Below are 21,770 nucleotides of genomic sequence, written 5' to 3'. Positions count from 1 at the left end.
CTCAGTCCAGGCAGGTCCAGTCCCCTCCTCCCAGATTGAGCCAAGCATCCCTGCATAAGTCCCAGGTTTCAAACAGCTAACTCATGCAACGAGCCCAGGACCTGGTACCACTGCCTAGATGCATCCCAAACAGATCAAGCCAATCAACTGTCTCACCTATTCAGAAGGCCTGATCCAGTTGGGGGCCCCTCAGCCTTTGGTTCATAGTTCATGTGTTTCCATTCGTTTGGTTATTTGTCCCTGTATTTTATCCAACCTTGGTTTCAACAATTCTTGCTCATATAAACCCTCCTCTTTCTCATTAATTAGACTCCCAGCGCTCCACCTGGGGCCTAGCCGTGGATGTCTGCATCCAGATTCCTCAGTCCTTGGATGGGGTTTCTGGCCCAACTATTAGGGTGCTTGGCCATCCCATCACCAGAGTAGGTCAGTCCCGGCTGTCTCTCGACCATTGCCAGCAGTCTTTTGTGGGGGTATCTTTGTGGATTTCTGTGGGCCTCTTTAGTAAAGACTTTATTTCTGACTCATGAAATTTACATAGAAATGTGAACTAGCTGAAAATCAAAGTACACAGTTCTTACTAACACTCAAAGAAGCCAAGTAGGATGTTCTCACCCAAACTTCAGGAGGTAGGGCTGTTAAAGAAAAATCACTTGTCTATTGTGGTGATATACTGTGCACCCCAATGAAACTTATCTGGGGATCAGAGGACAGAGCCAGCCATTTAATTAGACATAGAGGCCAGACAGTGGTGGCACACACCCTTAATCCTATCACTCAGAGAAAAAGATCATTCTGTCAGTTCAAGGCCACATTGGGAACAGGGCCAGGTATGGTGGCACACACCTTTAATTCCAACACTTAAGATCTCATGCCTTTGCTTGGGAAGCACACACGCCTTTAATCCCAGGAAGTAAGAAGGCAGGGCACAGAAAGGCATATAAGGCATGAGGAAACAGGAAGCCTCTCTCTTGAGGCTGAGAAATTTGTAGAGGTAAGAACATGGCTAGTTTGTTCTGTTTTTCTGATCTTTCAGCTTTCACCCCAATACCTGACTCTGGGTTTTTTGTTTTCATTAATATGACCATATAGCAATCTTTGCCACAGTCTATTTTCTAAGATATGATATTTTCATATCAACTTAACATGTATTCTGTGTCCCTGTGGTGAGATAATTTAAGATTTATCACGTAAGAAACATTTCAAGTATACATTATTATCAACTGCAATCCTCGAGGTAAAAGTGGATTGCCAGAAGTTACTCATCCTGCATACTAAAAATTTGTGCCATTTGACTTGCATTGCTCTATTCAATGCAAAATCAAGCTACGACTCTATTCAGTTCCACAAGTCTGATTCTAAGCTTGCACATATAAGGGATAAGATACTGTATTTGTCTTTTTTGCTTGGCATAATTCACTTAGCGCAATGTTTTCTAGCATCACCCCCATTGCTGAGGATAATAAGATTTCCTACTCTTTGGGCTGAATAATATTCCATTTCAAATAAAAATACCCAATAGTCAAGGAACTGCAAACAACAATAAGCAGTTGTGTCACATATATTATCATTGCTTTTATAGAAAGACAAGATCAGTGCCTTGCTCAGCCATCACCCGAGAAGTTTTCTCTTGCAGTGAATGGGAACAAACACAGGTACTACAGCAGGACACTATGTGGAGAGTGAGAGATTTTGGCATACTCACTTCTAAATACTTTCTTCAGAAAGCCCCTCACCTCAGGGCTCAGAGAGTTATAAGGAAGAGGTCATGAAATGACTGTAAAAGCCACAGGTGATGGAAGACATCAGGGAAACAGTGTTCTCCAGACATGACAGGAATGACGCACATAAGAACTCACAAAGATGTTGGCAACATGCACAGGACCTGCACAGGTTCAAGTCACAGTTCTACCATTGAAGGGGGGAAGCAGAGACAAGCTCACACCCCTAGCCAAGAATCTATCCATGATTGATACCTACTTGCAAAGGAAAATTTAGTTTTCTCCAATAGAGTCTGACTGGGTATATATGACTTCTCCATCAGAGTCTCACTGGGTATATATGACCTCATTGCTAGGTCCAAGTCATGCATTGTTCTACAATAGATGTTCCAATTTATCACTCGCTTAGGATCTCAGGCATTTAAGCAAAATTTATCCATTTCCTCCTTGCTATAACTTTGCATAGGAGAAACAAAACTGAGCAAGGCAAACTACCAGAAATATATTTATTCTTCAACATTTATTGAACATATATTGTGAGGCAGAAATTGTTAGAAGGACATAATGCTAAAACATGACCCCAGGAATTACTCTTAGATGGTGACAATCCTCTAGGCAGCACTATATCTTTAAATTTAGTTGTGTCTCTTTGCACCGTAGAATATGTATCTGGAAAATGAAGTGACTTAAATAAATGGGCTATACTATCATTTTTAACTTCAAATTACAAACAGAACAGAAATGATGTGATGAAACAACTGGTCTTGTTTCTTAAGCACTTCTAGATTTAATATAAACCAATTATATAATAAGTGAAATAAGCAACCATAGATTTTCTTAGGAATGAAGTCGAATATAAAACTTGAGTTTCACTTACTTAGTATCATTTGCAGCTAAATTGGACCTATTAGAATCTTAAGAAGTAAATCATCCACAGGTTTCTATTATTTCATCCTCATATCACAAATTTTTAAGAGAGCCACTGGCTACTGTGGCTAGGTTGTTCATTTTATGTGGGATAAAAATGAATTAACACAATATGTCACTGTATATTTACTTGGTATATTTTTCTTCCTAAAAATAATCTGGATTTTTGTTCATAGAAACAATGAAAACTTTAAAACTACAATATCCTAAGTCTATCTTGAACTCAAAGATATTAAAAGGTTATGAAATAATCATTGTATCAATTTACTAAAAGACATAAAAGTTATATACCCCAAATCTGTGTAACATTTTTCTGAAAAATTAAAACTCAAATGAGCAGAAGAATATACCATGTCCACCTTGGTTCCAGTTAGTGCTGTTAGGGCAGTCAATCTTCTGGAATTGAAGTAGTTTCTTAGATAGAAATGTATGATCTGATTCTAAAATTCATAAGGCAGAGCAAATTACCTGAAATAACCACAGCACAGACAGGAGAATGGAGGTGGGGAACAGAAGGTATATTTAAAAATGGGGAGATGCTAACTACCTTATTTCTACATTAATTGCAAAGCTAATGTCACCAGACCAACATAGTATTGATATCAATATAGAGAAACAGTAAAATAGACTAGAGTACAAAATCCAGAAAAAGACGCCCCAAAATGGAAAATTTTTTCAATATAGGTATTAAGTAAATTCAGTGAAGAATGATTTTCTCACATTTATGTAGAAAATTGTTGATTTATCTGTAATAAAATGCTTCATTAGTCTTTATGTAGCTCTTGATTAAAAATTAATTCTGAGTGGAGCAAAACCCCAATAGTTAAAACTGAAAACAATAGAACTTTTAGAAGATATCAAGAATTCTGATTTTGAGTTTGGCAAAATGTCCTTGATACAGCATCAGGAGCATGAGTCATAAAGAAGAAAGTTTATACAGTGGACTTAAGAAAAAGTAAAACTTCTAACACAGTATAAAGAATAAAATATTTATATCCTATAATCTAGTAGTGTATATATAAAAACTATACCAACTTCTCAAGCTCAAAATAAACAAACAAGCAATATAAGCTTGGAATAAAAGCCAGAAAACTAGAAAGGGGCCACTGGAGGTGTGTACATGTGTGGGAGGGGATAAAGACCCCAAGAAAGCACAGATCACAGAACACAGGTGCTATGAAGTTGGAAGGGAGAATATTGGGAGAGGGGTGGAAAGACAGGGCAGAGGAAAGGGTGGAGAAGAGTTAAAATTGAAGATGTATGAAAAAGCCATATAGAAATATTTTATATACTCACTTAAAAATAATAAAAAAATTGTTTGAACAGAGGAACCTACATGGGGCCTGAGAGGGGAGAAGAGGGAGGATTAATGCTCCTTCCAGAAACCATAGATTATTAAACAAAGCTCCCAAAGTGAAGCATGGGATACCTCCTACAAGTTGTTGATCACGGAGGTCTAAGTGGCCCCTAAACAATGCAGGCCATTGCCATTGCTCCAGGTTTCCCAACAGAACTCGATAGGAAGACCCTATTGCTGAAGACACCACATGCTTTGGTCACAGAATGTGGAGAGATAAAGCTGGAAGCTTCTCTCTTGCTGGTGAGCTTTCTCAGTGCTAGAAGATATAATGCAAGCTGCTGGCAAAGAAAAGTCAGTCTTATGGGGCTGTGAACTCTGAAGTAAAATAATGACAGGTCTGATGAGATGTGCCCATTGGCACAATAGTGGGATGAATGTTATGGGAGTAACTAATTGCTTTATGATTGGATTCAAAGCTTGCTCCACAAGAAGGAACTCATATTTAGTACATAGTAAAAACATGTGGGTTTACTGTAGGGGAGAACCTACTGCTATTGCTTTGATAAATGGATATGGTGTCAAACTGACTTCTAAGTACTTATTTTCACAACCATAGATTAGTGCAGTTCTTAGCCTTGTTGGAAAAACTTTAAAAGGATGGTAGTTAACACAGAGATTCACAATGGCTCAAAATGCAGAGAATAAGAGACTGAGGTGTTCTTGACCCTAAACAGGCCAATTATATCACCCTCCCCATCCCAAGGCTCTCATAGCATAGAGGACAGTAAACTATGTAAGAGCCATTTGGGGACCAGTACTATGCAACAGCATCTTCTGGAAATTACCTGACCAGTGCGATCACGAACTCCCTGTATTCTCCATAAAAGCTACACAAGACTGGTTCATCAACATTGTATGGTGGAGATGGGAAGGGCTCATGAGGTCCCAGTCCTCTCTGCCAGATTCCTGGCAGTTAGTGGCTGCTGACAGAAGCATGGCACCTTTTTCAATATGTGGTCACTGACAATGTTGCCCATGCTTCAGAAAATCTCTGACACTCATGCAGGCAACATACTTAAACTCAGTGGGTTACACACACGATGAAGTCATGAGAGCAGGAGGTGGACTTGCTAGGAAGAAGTGTTTCAGCAGGAGGAGGGGAGCGCTAGACAGAATAACAGCAGTGAAAAGAACAGAAATTCACTATATACTTGTATAAGACTCTCAAACAATGAAAACTAAATTAATTTGAAGAAATAAGAAAGACTGTTTGAAAAGAGGAAACCACTATGGCATCAGAGACAGCACAGGATAAAATGGAAGGGGGTGAATATGACCAACATGCACTTGAGGCATGTCCAAGTACTTTGTATAACATATACAGTAATAAAGACGGACAAACTACTTAAACAGATTCTTCACCAAAGAGGTAATAGCTGTCAAGTAATCACATGAAGTCATTACTGAGTTAAGAAAGTGTAAAGTATAATTACAATGCAACAGCAAAACACACCTATTAAGAATTGGTGCAGTGTTTAACCCGACCATTTGTTCTGCCATGGATAGAGGAGGGCCTTTATTGTTCTGGGGATGTAGAGAAATGTCAACTTCTATGGCTATAATGCCCTTCAGACTGCCATCATAGAGGGCACCAATCTACAGCTTGCTTAGCTCCTCTTAGTGTTAAGAAGGCAAGCCATGCTTTCTCCTACTTCTGTAGCAAAGATCTTGGTCATCTCCTCAGAATGTGACAGATGAACTCACCGAGGAACCACTAACTAGTGTAAGTTATCAAGTCACCTTGCCTTCAAGAGCCAGAGTACATGCTTTATAAACCAGACACAATTAACTTGTGCTGGAAACAATATTTAGAAAGGAGATGAAGTACAGACATGGTATCTCTGATCCTTTCCTGCCCGTCTCTGTTTCTTGTCTCTGGCATAGAGCCTGAGCTTTGACTGCAATTCTCTGGAGAGATATGTCAATAAAGATTGAAGAAGGACAGAGGTATTTTTTTTGTGTGTTATTTTTCAGTTTCTGAAAAACTGTAGCACACTCTAAAATAATAAAAATGAAAGGTCTCCTGTGTACAGTGAGCTGAGTTAGACAGATGAAATGTAACAGAATCCACATTTCATTTTGCTGCAAATGATATAAATCCAATATCTAAGACAGCAGTCACCAAGTACTGGCTATTTCAATAAAATTGGATATTAAACTTTTCTTTCAAATTGGAGAAAATACCTACGATTATGACTTTACTAGCAGACCTCTGCTGCTTTCTGAATTCATATAATGCGCTGGCCCTTTAAAATAAAATCCTCCCGAATGTAAATTTTGTTTGTCTGAATTAAGAAAAGGCCTGAAGTGATTTTTATCAATTTACTGTATTATTATTTATTAAAAACACTACAATGATTAATTACACAATCAACATTTAAAATCTATTCCTGACCTTGTATGTTGAACAGAAATGCTTCACAATGACTCTATAAACTAGACAATTGGGGAAATATTTTAATTTCTTTGTTCTAATATATGGGACTTCAGTTAGTCATGCTATTTGGCTTAAAGAATTACTAAGGCTCCTAAATAATGGAGGGGGAACTAATTCCAAATAATATATCCAGAGAAAAAGAGGGAAAGAGAAAAGTGGCCTAAACAGCACACTTTGTAAGACAATGTCCTCCAGTTAGCTGCTTGGCTATGCCCCAAGGTAGTGTCTCTCTCATCAAGACTAAAAACAAAGCTTACACAGCCTCTGATAACTCCCTAGAGTCTATTTTGATGCTCAAGAAAAGCAAATAAAAGAAACACCTGAAGAAAAAGACAAGTATAAAAGCTAATTTTCACTTGAGAAATAAAGGTGTGATAAAGTTTTTAAAAGACAATTTTGTTTCCAAAGAATAATCAATTGTATAAGGCTAATTTATACCTTAATACTTAAAATGGATTTGAAATCTACATCTACTAGTTCCACATTGCATTTATATCAGTAAAATAAGCACACTTAATAGCATTTAGAGGCCAGATGATGGTGCCACAGACCTTTAATCCCAGCACTTGGGAGGAAAAGGCAGGTGGATCTCAGTGAGTCTGAGGCCAGCCTGGTCTACAAAACGAGTTCCAGGACAACCAGGACTGTTACACACAGAGAAACCCTGTCTCAAAAAACAAAACAAAAATAGCACTTTCATACATTGGATGTGAACACTTCTAACTTTAAAAAATATTACAGTGGAGTGTAAATAAAGGGAATTCATAAAATAAAGGCTTAATAACAAGAATATCTCCAAAACATGTATTTAAGAGATGCATAAAATTTAAGTCTCATTTTTTTTTTCAATTGTGAAGTTTACTTTAAAAAAACATGTTCTGAATCTGCTGCACTGAAAAGGAAAATAGACTCTGATTGTAATGCTTCCCCATCCTCCCGGGGAAGAAGGAATGGTATGCAGTGCACAGATGACACCAAAGCTGTGAACTCAGCCTACTGCTTGTGGTGGCTTGTGCCTACAATCCCAGTCCTTGGGAGACGGAGGCAGTAGGGGCTCAAGTTCAAGGCCACCTGGAATCGCAGCTACAAAGTGAAATACTGCTTCACTTGAAAAAGAAAGCAAACCCTGATGATGCTACTTCTAAGACTAAAAATTTGGTGAATTCTCCAAAAGTTTTTTTTTTTTCTGTACTTAAGCAAAACACTTGGCAAACGAGTTGCATTTAACATTTACGCATTATACAGGTGTGATACATAACATGAAAGGCTCAATGGAAACTACATTGCACAGAAATAGATGGAACTATTCTGATTTTTTTTTTGTATACATCAATGTAAGGTAAGCCTTACTTTTCAAAGATTTCCGGACAAATCCACTTTGTAATGAGCACTCAACTAGTTGGCTGTTTATCAGAGAGAGCATACATTCATAATGGTTTCCTTAGGAAAATCCCAGTACTGCCTCCAGGTATCCTCCTCACACTTGGTAAAGAGTTGGACATCCATTCAGATGGAAAATGTCCATATGCCATTTCCACTTCCATAAACAGGTATTTGCATATGGCACCCACAAAGAAGCCACACGCCGAGCCCCTGCCAAATAAGAGGACCTTCAGCTGCCGAGCGCCGCCTTAGCTGTGAGCCTGCACTTCACCACTGCACGCAGTGAGGCCGTTTCCCACTGTCCCTCCCAGTCACCAGGTCTCAACCCCGCCTGCAACGCAGAATCAGGACCTGGCATGCTTCTTCAGCATCTGCACACTGGCATGTCTGGGAGTGTTTCAAAGGCTTTCCTGAGCTCACCTCAGGGAGAGGTCTGCTATTAGAAGTTGTATTCTTTCAAATCTTCTAGAGAGGTGGTTTGTTTGTTTGTTTTTTGTTGTTGTTTTGTTTTTTGCTTTTTTGGGGGAGGAGAGGGGGTTTTACATCAGCATTATTTCTTTTTTTAGTTAAAAAAATATGTGTATGGTATTTTGCCTTGTGGGTACGTATGTGTGTCCCACATGCACGCCGAGGTTACAAAAGGGTGCTGGATCCCTAGGACTGGTGTTATGACAGTTTGAGCCATGTGGGTGCTGGGACTTGAACTCTAGTCCTCTGGAACAGCAACCAGTATTCATAACTGCTGAGCCTACTTTCTACCCCATATATCAACATTTCTAAAACTAAAAACTTATTGTGATAGAACTTTCAAAATATATCTGTACCCAAGAATATTCAAAAACTAAACAGCTACCCAAGAATATAATTCATTCACAAGTAGACAGAAGGTACCTAATATGATTCAAATCATCAAATCACTGTAGAAATGACAAAAACCTAAAATGTATATCACATATAAAATTACTTCATTAATTTTTGATTCCTGCTTTCTAAATAATAAGATTTTAAATCATCCTATACCTTGATCCATAAATCACTTTCAAATGTATTAATTCTCTCAGTCATAGCTACTTCATGTTTGGTATGAGGAACATACTCTGCAGTCATAAAACCAAATTCTGGTACTCACCACTCTTTGTCCACCTCTTAGGAAATGTTTATGTGTCTGTCGGTATACTCTGTTCACAAGCATCCCATTCACCGCCCTCCCATACTCCTCTTCTCTCTCACCAGTCTGCTTTTTCCTCCAAATACTCCTGTTTTGCTTTCACACCACACGTGTGTATGTGTAAGTCTGTATTATACATATGACAAAATTCTGCAATATTTATCCTCCTTCATGATCCTTTGCCCACCCTCTTCTTTTTAGACACCTCCCCTTCTTCATAGTGATTCTTGTACTTTCACATCATCCATCCAGCCATTCAATCAACCATCTAATCATCCATCCATCTATGTATCTATCTATATTTGTATTTATATGTATATCACAAATAAATATAGATTCTTATTTTTATTATTTAAAAAGAGAGTGTTTCCACTACCCTCCAAGAAGATTAAATAGAATTATGTTTGTAATATAAGTAGTAATAATAGCTAGTAATTAAACAAAGTAAGAGAGCACTAGAACAAGAAAAGATACATTTCTATTTCCCTTCAGTTTACAGTTTACAAACAAGGGTTCAGAGGTCTGGAGACTAAAGATGACCAGATCCTAAAGCTGTTTAAAAAGGTGTCAATGGGGTGCACACACCTTCCTCCTCGAGCTGAAAGGACCCAAGGGATCCTTAAGTGAGTTTCTCAGGGAAGAACAATTATATCATAGACTCATTGTTGACAGTAATCTGCATAAGGAGAGAATACACATTTTCTCAATAGTTTTTACCATTCAGTTAATTTTGAACATAGTAGTCAACCATGAAACTACTGGGACAGACACCAAGACAAAACAGACAAAAATAATGATACAGAATGCTATCTTTTACTTTCCGAACTCATCGATGGCAGAGGCACTGACGTGCATTCCCCTGCTCCAGGCTCACCACTACCGCTAGTCTCTTTAGTGATACTAGAATTAGAAACCAAAGTTCATATGCAGTATCAGTTTCTAGTTAAGAAATGTATTCATATATACTCAAAAGTATGTGTTTATGGGATCCCTACAGTATTTATTTATGTTCTCAGTTTCTTTCTATGAAACACACAAACAGGTTCATAATTAACATATCAATAGCAATTAACAAATATTGAATAATATTTTTATTATAGGTCTTCCTGTAACTAAGGCTTATGTTACAGAACAACTTAATAATATCATAAGAGTTGCTAAATTAGTACAGAAAAGTTTCATATACACTTGACCCAGTTTTTGAAAAAAACTAAGAGTTTGTATTACCATGGGATATTTGTCAAAAGCAAGATACTTAAAACAGTCCATCACTCCAACTAAATGACAAATGCTATTGGATTTGAGCAATTAGTATCATTTCAGCTTCAAGAGCTCACCAACCTACTGACTTGCATTTACTGTTCACGTCTTCTTATTCTTCTCAGATCTTTCATCAGTGTTGTTTTTCATAACCTGAGAAAACTGAGGAGTCCTGACCAGTCTTTCTGTACATTGTTCCCAGTGGCTTTGCCTGACAACTTTCTCATGTGCGGGCTGGGCTCATGTTGGGGCCTGAGGAAGAATGACATGGATATCCAGCATGGCCGTCTTGCAGCACTGTATGAGCGGGATGCAGGGAAGTGGTGATGCAGGGAAGTGGTGATGCGACACCACAGAGGCCAGCCTCCTGGCCAGGTGAGAATGCCCTGATTTTTCTTGGCTAGTGACTTAGAGCTGAGTCTTTTCCCAAAAATCTTTTAAGGGAATTTATTTTTTACATTTTCAACACAGTTAAATTTGTTTATCACAATTTCTTTTCCACGTGGCAATACCTTTGATACGCCTGGTTGATATGTGTGTTGATGTGTGTGTGTGTGTGTGTGTGTGTGTGTGTGTGTGTGTGAGAGAGAGAGAGAGAGAGAGAGAGACAGAGAGAGAGACAGAGAGAGAGACAGAGAGAGAGAGCGCGAGCGAGCGCAAGCCCCCTATCAGGCTACACTAAGATGAAGAGTTGACTTTTTCCTCCAATAACCAGAGAGACACTGAGTGATTTTAAGGACAGAACAATGGAGTGTTTCTGATGTTTTAATAAATCATAGTAGCTGAAATATAAAAGCTGAATTAGAGGGGCCATGGTGGCAACTGAAAAAGTAGCAGCAAGTTCTTACAGCAGCATTGTGATAAATAGGATACCTTGAATTAGGTCAGTGGAGATGCTAAGGGGTGAGAAGAATCAGGAAAATTCCAGAAAAAGCTGACAGAACTTATGAAGAGGTGGGATATTAGGATGAGGGAAGGAGAAACAGAGGTACCTCTAGGTCACTGACTGACATTGCCTGTATGAAATATTTCTTTACGATGGTGTGAATCCCATGTTCTCCTTGTATGCAGTTTCAGTATGCAAATCTGAAGCTCCAAGGAAGGAAGATAACTTTGGAAGTCAATGACACACAAATAATATTTGTGATCTTCAAACCTACTTAGATTGTTAATATAGACCAGTGGTTTTCCATCATGGGTCTCTGCAGGGCATCTAGCAATGTCTTGAGACATTTTTTATTATTGTACTCTGGCATTATTGACTAAGAGACAGAGATGACATTAAATATCATAAAATGAATGGGGCAGCATCCAATACTAAGTATTTTGCTCAAGATATTATAATACTAAAGTTGAGAAACTGATAGAAAAATTATCTTTTTTTAAGGGTATGCAAGTGTACTCTCAGATTTACAATTATATATGAAATGTATTACTCATGTTCAACTTCAAAATGGATTAAATATGTTATTTAATAATCTAAAAATTAGTTAAAATATCCAAGAACTAGTTATAAAATTAGGTTTCAAAGAGCCACTATTTAATACTGAAAAAGTTACAATAAGGAGATATGATAAATTAATATAATTATAGTTTAAGTGAACAACTCTGATTCATAAATCTGTAAGATCAGATGCACTCTCTGAGGATCTTCTGTTACATTATGCTACAGCACCTTAACTGAATGAATAAAAGTGTGACTATATGATTACATGAAGAAAAAGTTGAGCTTAGCTGTCCAATGCTTGTACAAAGTCAAAGTCAAAGAAGTAATCTGGAACTTGAGAATTCAAAAATTCTAACAGCATAAGAGAGGGATAAGAGGAATTGGAAGAAAAGCGTGATTCTGAGAGGGGAAATCCCCCAAACACAGAATGTTTGCCAGTGTTCTTCTATACCTAAAATGAAAAAGTCATCCATAATATTAAAAAAAATAAGTAAGAACTCTAAAGGTTTATGCTCTTAAAAATATTTGTGATGGCTGTTTTCAGATCTGGATTCAGAGCAGAAGGTAATGTCCTCAGAACATATCCACTTCATTAGACAGCAAATCACCTTCCACACTGGGTGGTAGTGATCACTGACTGCTTAGCCCTTTAATGTCATGAGGAGTTCACAGGGCTTATAACCATACATTCTAGATAGAAGGCAGTGTGTGTAGGAAATATACCACTGCAGTATTAAAAGCTGTGTGAGGAAGACCACCTCAATGAGAAAACAGAAGAGGGAAGAGAGAATGCCCTGTAGAGGTATTCTAATTTGGCTAAGTGCTGCAGATGGAAACATCGGGTAGCCTTGTGCATTAAAAATGATCCTTCAACCCTTCAGCAGAATCATTAAACGAGACCAACATTTCACCAGCAGGGACAAGCGGTTTGGTATGAATGACATTCTGCAGCCAGAGGAGATGGAGCTGGTGATTCTGAGCTCATGTGTACCTCTTGCGCATCTAAAGCCTATCACAATATTTTCTAATTTATACATATTTATGCTTAGCTGTAATGTGGATTTATGAAAAAATTACAAATAAGTAGTCTTATATACTTTCCCCCATTTGTTAACTTATTTTGTGTGTGCCTGGGTATGCGTATGCATGTGTGTGCATGGGGGCAACTGCATGCAATAGTGTGCCCATGGAGGTTTTATGACCAGCCATGCTTAATGTGGAGGTCCACCATATGGAGTACAGGGATTGAAGTCAGGTCATGGGGCTTGGCTGCAGGTACTTTTGTCCCACTGAGCCATCTTGCTAGCCAGATTTTAAATACTTTATGAACGAACACAAGTTTCACTTGAGAAATACTGAATGTTACTCTGAATCATGCTAGTGTGGTGATATCCTGGACAGTCAGGAATGAGAAAAACTCACCCTGCCCAGTTCCTTGTCTTCCAGGGCCAGGACCCCTGTGCTTTCTGTGAAGAGTTTCACTTTGACCACAGGCCGAGGGTGGGTAGTGCTGAAATCTCCTTGAGTTCCCCATCTGCAGTGAAGTAAGAAAGATTGTCCTTAATATGCAGCATTAATTTCTCCACCTAGATAGACATGTCTCTATAAAAGGTACATTAAGCAATGGAGAATCTTTTATGACTCAATGAGATTTTCGTCTTTGCTTTTCTTTCTGACAGATGGCACCATCCAAAGGAAAATAACAGTAAGCTTTATGGCTTGTAATAGTTATTCAGCTGCTCAAAAATTTAGCATACTGATCTACAAAATATGGGAATGCTATATGAATTTAGGTTAAGAAAAGGCATTATAGAAGTACCTAGTGAAATCTATTATTTTATTAGTTACAATGAACAATGCAACAGCATTTTTACAAATGGGAAAATTGTTATGGGTGTCTATATAGGAGACAGCTTTGCAGAAAGCTGTTCTTACATACCATGGAACTTTACTCTCTCCACCTTTGGAAAGTTTTTACTAAATATTGGCTATCTTTAATTTTTGAAAAGTAAGGACAATTATCTTAGATTATTTCTTTACATGACTTTTTATAGCATCTTTCAAAAAGAATAAAATATGCTTCATAAAATTTTGAACAATCTGCAACTAATTTCCCAATACATTCTCTTAGGGATGGAAATAAGTCTGTTGACATCTGGCTTTTCAAATCATCATAACAAAATAACATGTTTTCTTGGCTTATCTTTTAATTAATATCATCTTATCATTATCACACACCAATTCATTTGAGCTTATTGACAAACTCAACTGGCACACATCTGATATTAAAAAAATCTTATTAGTATTTCTTGAAATTCTGAGAGATAACAGGTAGGGAGACTTGGCACAGCATGAACAAAACACCATTGAACAAAATGCAGCAAATGGGAGAAAAATTAAGGGTTTAACAAACTACAGATTCAGTTTAAAAATAAAACACTAAACATCGCCAATTTTCTTGTATTATGTCAAAAACAACCAATTTATCACTGAAGGTTTATTTTATAAATCTTATTTAGAAAGTTAACTCTCAAAAACAAGTATCTTAAAAATTGAATAAGTGTTATATGCCTGTCTTCTATCATGGCATTGATATTGCAATAATGTGTCTAACAGACTATTGCAATGACTGAAGAAACAAGCATCTATATGAAAGCTGTTCTCTTGAGACTAAAGTCAGAGTCCAGAAGGGTTCACGTAGGGTGGAAAAGTTGCCCCCTTTCTATTTCAGATTTCTAAAAAATAGGATATCAAGTTCTTGTTTTTATTTGTATTTTTTTTTGCCATTTCACTGAATTAAGTTAGTCTGTAGTAAAGCAAAGGCAGAAAAAGAATAAAATAAAATTAGAGTCAAAATGAGGAGAAAGGGATTCTCAGTGTACTACGTAGAAGTGGAAGTCTTGAGTTTGGCTGGGAAGTCTTGTTGGAAAGTTTGGAAAAGATTCCTTTAACAAACCTTTCTTAATTCTTTGTCAGATAGCTAGAGTTTTAAGGCTGTCTGTGGATAGTTTTGCTATGACTAGGATCAGAGAGTTCTAATAGTCTTGGAGGCACCTAATATGCTTCCACAGAACTTACTCATCTTTTAAATGAATTCCTATTAATAGAATTTCTTTAGATTTTTGTGTTTTACTTGAAGAACCTGTAGGAGTCAGAGTAGAAAAGAGTTGGTAGGAGATGGAAGTCTTAAGGAAGTTGAGTTGGAAGACCACAGGCAACATGAAAGTAGAGAAGGGAATTCTGGGAGTTGAAAGGTTCAACACGGATGAGGTGGTGGGACACAGGAGATCAGGGAGCAATGAGAGATGATTATCCAAAGTGAAGGAGCTATGGGAGCCATACTGAAACCTACTCTGTGTAAGCTGATTAAAGTATGTGAGTTAAAGACTATAACTGGAAGGGAGTTATTCTGCATAGCCAAATAATGTGCCGCCCTGTACCAGGCATGGGACACCTCCAGATAAATTGTTGGTCAGAAAAACCTAGAAGTTCCCAGAGTAATACAGGCTATTGCCTTTTCTCTTGGTTGCCCACCAGAACTAGATGGACAAGACCGTATTGCCAAAGACACCATACACCTTGCTTGAAAGATACAGATAAACTAAGCTAAAACTCATCTGGAAGCTTCTCCCTGGCTGCTAGTTTTATACTGCCCTGTGTGACTGTAGCTCTGCACTTTTGGTAGATTGTCTTTAACAGATATAAAAGTATCCCTTTTTATCAGATGCATACAAATAAATCAGAGCAAATATATGTATACATGTACAAATCATATACATACCACTGATGTTACATATATAGTACATAAAGGATATGCACACTATATATTATAGATATATAATATTGAATATGATAAAGGATATATATATATAAATATATGTACACACATACAATCACAGGATGCATAACATTTTGGTCAATAGTATGCTTTATACAGAATGATGATGCCACAGAGTCTACAAATGCATCAGCTACATGGATTTTGTTTTGGTATTACTACATGAGGCTTGCACAACAGAACTTGTCATTATTTTCAAAATGTATCCACCATACTAAGTCACACACATGCATACACACACACATACACATGAGCACACACATAGACAGATGTATATGTTGATCTTGTCTCAATATCATCATTATTTTTCAAACATTAAAACTATAGAAATAATACTAGGCTAGGCATGGTGATGAGGGAGAAGATCCTATGAGTCAGAAAAGGTACCCAATCAACACATTTCAGAATAAGCAATATCATATACACACAAAATGATATAACATGTAAAAAGGAATTATTAATCTAGAACATAGTAGCTGGTAGTAGTGATCTATAACCCAAACCAGTATGGTAATTAGGTTAAGAGTCTGGTAGTCAATAAATCATTATATTATAGATCCCTGTAGTAATGCAGAAGAATATTCTATACAAGCAATTTCTGAGCAAAGGGAAGAGAATACAAAAGGCCATTTTATGAAATGAGGAAAGCAAAAGTAATATGCTTTTAGGCTGGGAGAAACTGAGGAGCAAGAATACCAGGAGTCCTAATGACAACAGACCAGAAGACTGATGTTTTAATTCCATTAAAAAACATGCAGCTTTAAGGTCAGAGATATGACTCAGACAGTCAAAGTGTTGCCACACAAGCCTGAGGACCTGAGTTCAATCCTTAGAACCCACATCATAGTGTAATGAGAGAAGCAATTCCTGAAAGCTGTCCTCTGAACTCAACATACATGCCATGGCAAGCATCATCCTCTCTCACATTAAATGAAATAAAAATAAAAACACTAACAATGTGCAAATTTAAAGAGGGGAACAAATGGTATGGTAGAATTCTATAGTACCTTTTAATGCTAACACCTCCCTATATAAGCACAGATTGAGACAATCTTAATAGCTTCCCCTGTGAAAAATAAGAACAAGGGACTAGAGAGATGGTTCCATAGCTGAGGCCACTGGTTGCCTTTCCAGAGGACCCAGGTTTGACTCCCAGCACTCATACTGCAGCTCACAACTATGAATAACTACAGTTCCAGAGGGTCTGATGCTTTTTTTCTGCCTCTGCGGGTACCAGCAACTCTTGTAGTTTACAGATATATGTGCAAGCAAAGGAGTCATACACATAAAATGCAATATAAAATATTGAAAAAGAAAAGAACATATGTACAGTAAGAAAATACTTATGATTCTAAAGTGATGAATTAAAATCCCATGTGTCCCACATCCCTTGAAAAAGGCCTAAGAAGAGCCAAGAGGGTAGTAAGTGTATCTTCAGTTCACCAATGCATTTCACTATTTCCTACCTAACTGGCATATTCCAACACTTTCAGCAACTGATACCAATTCTTATCTTCCTACTTCTTTTTCAACACTGAGTGATAAAAGAATATTACACTTGCTATCAATTGGCTTGACTCAAAACACACTGCCCTTCTGTACTTGTATGGATACATTACTTATGAGGATTCAGACTTCCAGTGTAAATCTTCAAACGAATTAAATATGTACAAAGCACCTTTACAAACACAGCAGGACTTCCTGACTATGAAAACACAGGTTGGTTCATACACCGACTGAAATAACTAACATTAATTATGCATTGGCTATTAAATAAAGTATACCGGAATTTCTATCTGGAGCCAAGATACATGTTGTTGCTTTTCATTCAGTATTTATACAACCAAGTAATGCTACATATTAAATCTACTATACTATCCCATATAACAGCAGAGATTTGAGCACACTGAATGCCTACTCTTCTAAAGTAGTTATGTAAAATGTGGATATATGATGGGGTAATTTGTTGCCAAGTAATGATGGTTGTACAGGTGATGTAAAAAATGGAAATGTGAAAAATTAAAAAAAAAATAGGATATAAAAGTAAATGTGTACCTCTTTTTTTTTTTTTTTTTTTTTTGAGAGGTTTCTCTGTGTTATTTTGGTACCTGTCCTGGATCTCACTCTGTAGATCAGGCTGACCTCAAACTCACAGAGATCTGACTGGCTCTGCCTCCCGAGTGCTGGGATTAAAGGCATGTGCTACTGCTGCCTGGTAAATGTGTATCTCACCATCCCTGCCCTTCAATCTTAAGAGCTGGCTATTTCCCACTATCTCCAAATAGCTGCAGAACTAATTTATGCCTGGAATGCAAAAGGTCCTCAAATACTGCCAACCTCTATGTTTGAAGTATGTTCAAAAATCATGAGCAGTAACATGGTTGCACTGGAGCCATCCAAATTTTCTTAATTCAAATTCATGTTATAAATATATAATAAATTCCTGATTAAGAAGCTAAGCACCAGCCAAACTGTCTTCTAAATACTTACTTTTATAGCCTTAAACTAGTGCTACTCTCGGTGTTGGTCAGAGAAGCTTGCTTTAGCAGTGGGTAGAAGCTAATGCAGAGATTCATAACTGGTCACAGTGCTGAGCGCATGTGATTGCTGTCTGCCCTACACAGGACTTCTGTATCACGTCCTCCCAGACCCAGTAAACACCACTTAAAAAAGAGTGGGGATGTTATCAGGGCTGGAGGATGCAAAGAAGTGTCTTTCAGTGCTATTTCTTAGATATGACTTGGACAATGCTATCACAAACATTCTATAACTGTGGCTACAGGCACAAGAATAAAAAAAAGTAAAACGTGGAAGTATATGACTTGGGAAGAAAACAGGGGGATGTCTGCAGGAGTAAAAGAAGAGAGGGTAATGGGAGTGGATATGTTCACAGTGCATTGTACATGTCTGAAATTATAAAAAATAAAAATAAATTTACAATGTTTAACAAGAGAGAGGAAGAAAAAAAGCTCAGTATTTAAAGGTATGTGCAACTAACACCCAAGGTCTATAAGCAGCACTACAGAATCTCATGAGATCATTCTACCCACTGTTTCCACTTACCTCCTGTTAATGTCTTTTAAAACAAGTAGTCTAAAAATACTAGACTGTCAGTTCAGTCTTTTGATTATGAACTTTAACATTTTGATGGCTTTCTTTTATTATAGATTATATGAACACTGACCTGTACTTCTTTTAGAAGTTTTAACATTTCAAGCTATCTATAATTTAACTGTGATACGAAAAGGAAGTTTAAATTTTATTACTCAGTCTCATTTGGTTAAAAGGTTATGTGTGTTTACAGGCTGGAGAAACAGCTCATGAGTTAAGAGGACTTGTTTCTCTAGCAGAGGACCCAGTGTGGGTACAGTGGTTTGAAGGAGAATGGTCTTCATAGACGCATACAGTGAATACTTGGGCCCCAATTGGCGGAATTGTTTGAGGTGTAGCCTTGTTAGAGGAAGCATGTCACAGGAGGTGGGCTTTGAGGTTTCCAAGGGCTTGTGCTATTTCTAATTTTCTCTCTGTGTGTCTCTCTGTCTGTCTTTCTGTCTGTGTCTCTCTGTCTGCCTGTCTCTGTCTCTGTTTCTCTCTCTCTCCTCTGCCCCCTACTACTCTAAACATAAAACTGTGCCCTTGTTCTATGCAGCTACTATCAGGCAGGTACCCTTCTCTTACATTGAACAAGTGTGTTTCTCTGTCCTAGATCTGTTTGTGTCTGTTGATTAGTCACTGTCCTTTTGATGGCAAGCCTAAATACTATAAAGCCATGCAAAGCCACTGGCAATGTGAATATGTAAAAACCACTTACATTTATAATACTTGAAAAATTGCAAAAATACTCCTACATCCATGACTTCACCAATACAAACTAAAAAACAACAACACTTTAACTGAATAATGTAATAACCTCTAAAAATTTGGAATTAAGTTTAATATGAGAATTGCCAATCTGAAAATTATGAGCAGAAATTAAACAATAAGTCACATAAAATGTTTATAAATAATGATAAACATAATGCTTTTATGCAATGTTAAATATAGGTATGTTAATACATGCCATCTGTTGTGCTTTGGATATGAAATCCTCCCAAAATGTTTAATATTGAATGCTTGGTCTCTAGTTGGTGGCTTTAGTGAGAAGTGGCTGGGTCATAAAGGTGCTCACTTGTAGGAGTTGATGTATTCTGAGTCCACACTGAATGGGATATTAAGATATAGGACCTGGTTGGAGGAGGAAGGGCACTGGGGGTATTCCTGGCATCCCAGATTCCTCTCCATTTCCCAGCTGCCAGGAACTGGATAGCTGTGCTCTACTGTGCCTTCGCTACCATGATCCTCTGCCCTACCAGGATAACCGGAGTGCAATGGAGCCAGCTGGCAATGGACTGTAACTTCTAAAATCATAAGCCAAATTTAACCTTTCCTTTTTTTAAAAATTATCTCAGGTATCTTGTCAGAGCCATGAAAATGTCTAGCACAGTATTAACATAAGCAATTAAGGCAGTTTTATGAAAATCTGTAAGAAAAAGGGTACTTACAGAAAGGAAGTTTTTGATAGATGAAAAATTAAACATTTCATAGTTATTTCACAAATCCTAGGCATATCAAAATTTTCTATAGCACTGACACACTTGAACCAAAGATTAAAGAAAAATGGTAGAATAATTAAGTTTCACTAGGACATGGGTGGCCATTTTGTACCTTGGTTTTTTTGTTTTTGTTTTTGTGGGTTTTTTTGTTTTGTTTTGTTTTTTGAGACAGGATTTCTCTGTGTAGCTTTGGAGTCTGTCCTGGATCTCCCTCTGTAGACCAGGCTGGCCTCGAACTCACAGAAATCCACCTGGCTCTGCCTCCCAATGCTGGGATTAAAGGTGTGCGCCACTGCCACCCAGCTGTACCTTGTTTTTTAATGTAATCCTATTATCTTTAACATCTTTATCTGGTAAATAGACTCACACAATTATTATTAAGATTATAAGAGATTCTATTCACAAGGCTCTATCAACCAATTTTCTGATGATGGATCTTATATTTCTTTCCAGTTTTAATATTATAAGCAAGCTGTTGCAGATGCCTTACATACTACATCAACTATTTTTGCACAAATATTATAGAGTAGAAAAGACAAGGATAGGATTATTTAAGCTACTAGCAAGTAAAAAAGGTTACCCTAAGAATATTAGTTGACTTACACAAAAATTCAAAAAATACAATTAAAACAGACTTTACTTGGGAAAATGCCATGATGAAACCTCATTCTTTATGTGCTACTAATTTTAAATCAAAACTTACCTATATCAATTTTTAATAGATGCCATCTTGTTTAATTACATATTTTCCCCGTTTTATTAGTTCTTTGAGAATATTAATACAATGTACTTTGACACCTCCCATTCTTTCCATATCCATTTCCCCTTCTCTACTGTCTTAGATGGGGTTCCTGTTGCTGTGATAAAACACCATGACCAAAGGCTGGTCATAGAGAGGAAAAGGTTTATTTCATCTTACAACTCTCAGGTTACCTTCCATCACTGCGGGAAGTCAGGGAAGGAGCTAGAAACGGGGAGGCAGGAACAGAACAGCGGCCCTGGAGGAATGCAGCTTACTGTCTTGCTGCTCACTGCAGTCCACTGAGCTCTGAGTACTCAAGGCTTGTTCAGCCCAAAGTTCAAATGCCACCGTAACCCCTCACTAGTCCCCCAGACATGGTCAGGTTTCTTACAGACATAGAAACTGTAATTAAGACACCTACTCAACCAATTTTGAGTCTTAAAAACAACACCCATTATACACAGCTTGTGCTAGTCTTAAACCATTGGAGGTTTAGCCTTAGTTGAAGAGTAGTCAACCCGCCAGAGCCCACATCCTTAAAGAAAACTGACTCTCCTCCTAGGAGCTATCAACTTCCAGTAACTTCTTGGTTAGGGGTGGGGCTTTGTGCCTATCTCTCCCCTCTATGCTGGTGTTTTATGTGGCCGAGGCTTCAGAAGTCTTGTGCATGCTGTCTCCAATGCTGTGAATTCATTCATGCAATCAATGCCTTGCTGTGTCCATAAAATACTGTTTCCTTCATCTATGCCTTTTATACTCTTTCTTCTTCAATGATTCCTGAGCCTTGGGAGGACAAGGTATGATATACACAGCCCATTTAGGGCTGAGCATTCTGCAATATCTCATTCTTTTACCTACTCAGATGTGAATCTCTGTATTTAGCACTATCTGCTGA

At 37.6% G+C, this 21,770-nt stretch overlaps 1 protein-coding gene across 14 annotated transcripts in view; it reads right to left on the bottom strand.

Annotated features, from left to right (window-relative positions):
• Positions 1-21,770, bottom strand: part of Cadps2 (calcium dependent secretion activator 2) — a 552,385-nt gene that overhangs the window by 242,141 nt on the left and 288,474 nt on the right. For all 14 annotated transcript variants that reach the window (XM_037203488.1, XM_037203487.1, XM_037203485.1 and 11 more), the window contains exon 7: positions 13,126-13,237. In XM_037203488.1, coding sequence (XP_037059383.1) covers positions 13,126-13,237 — 112 coding nt within the window. The remainder of the gene's footprint in view (positions 1-13,125; positions 13,238-21,770) is intronic.

The sequence above is a fragment of the Peromyscus leucopus genome, chromosome 3, assembly GCF_004664715.2.
Source record: "Peromyscus leucopus breed LL Stock chromosome 3, UCI_PerLeu_2.1, whole genome shotgun sequence".
NCBI classification, from domain to species: domain Eukaryota; kingdom Metazoa; phylum Chordata; class Mammalia; order Rodentia; family Cricetidae; genus Peromyscus; species Peromyscus leucopus.
This window is presented reverse-complemented; position numbering and strand designations above follow the sequence as displayed.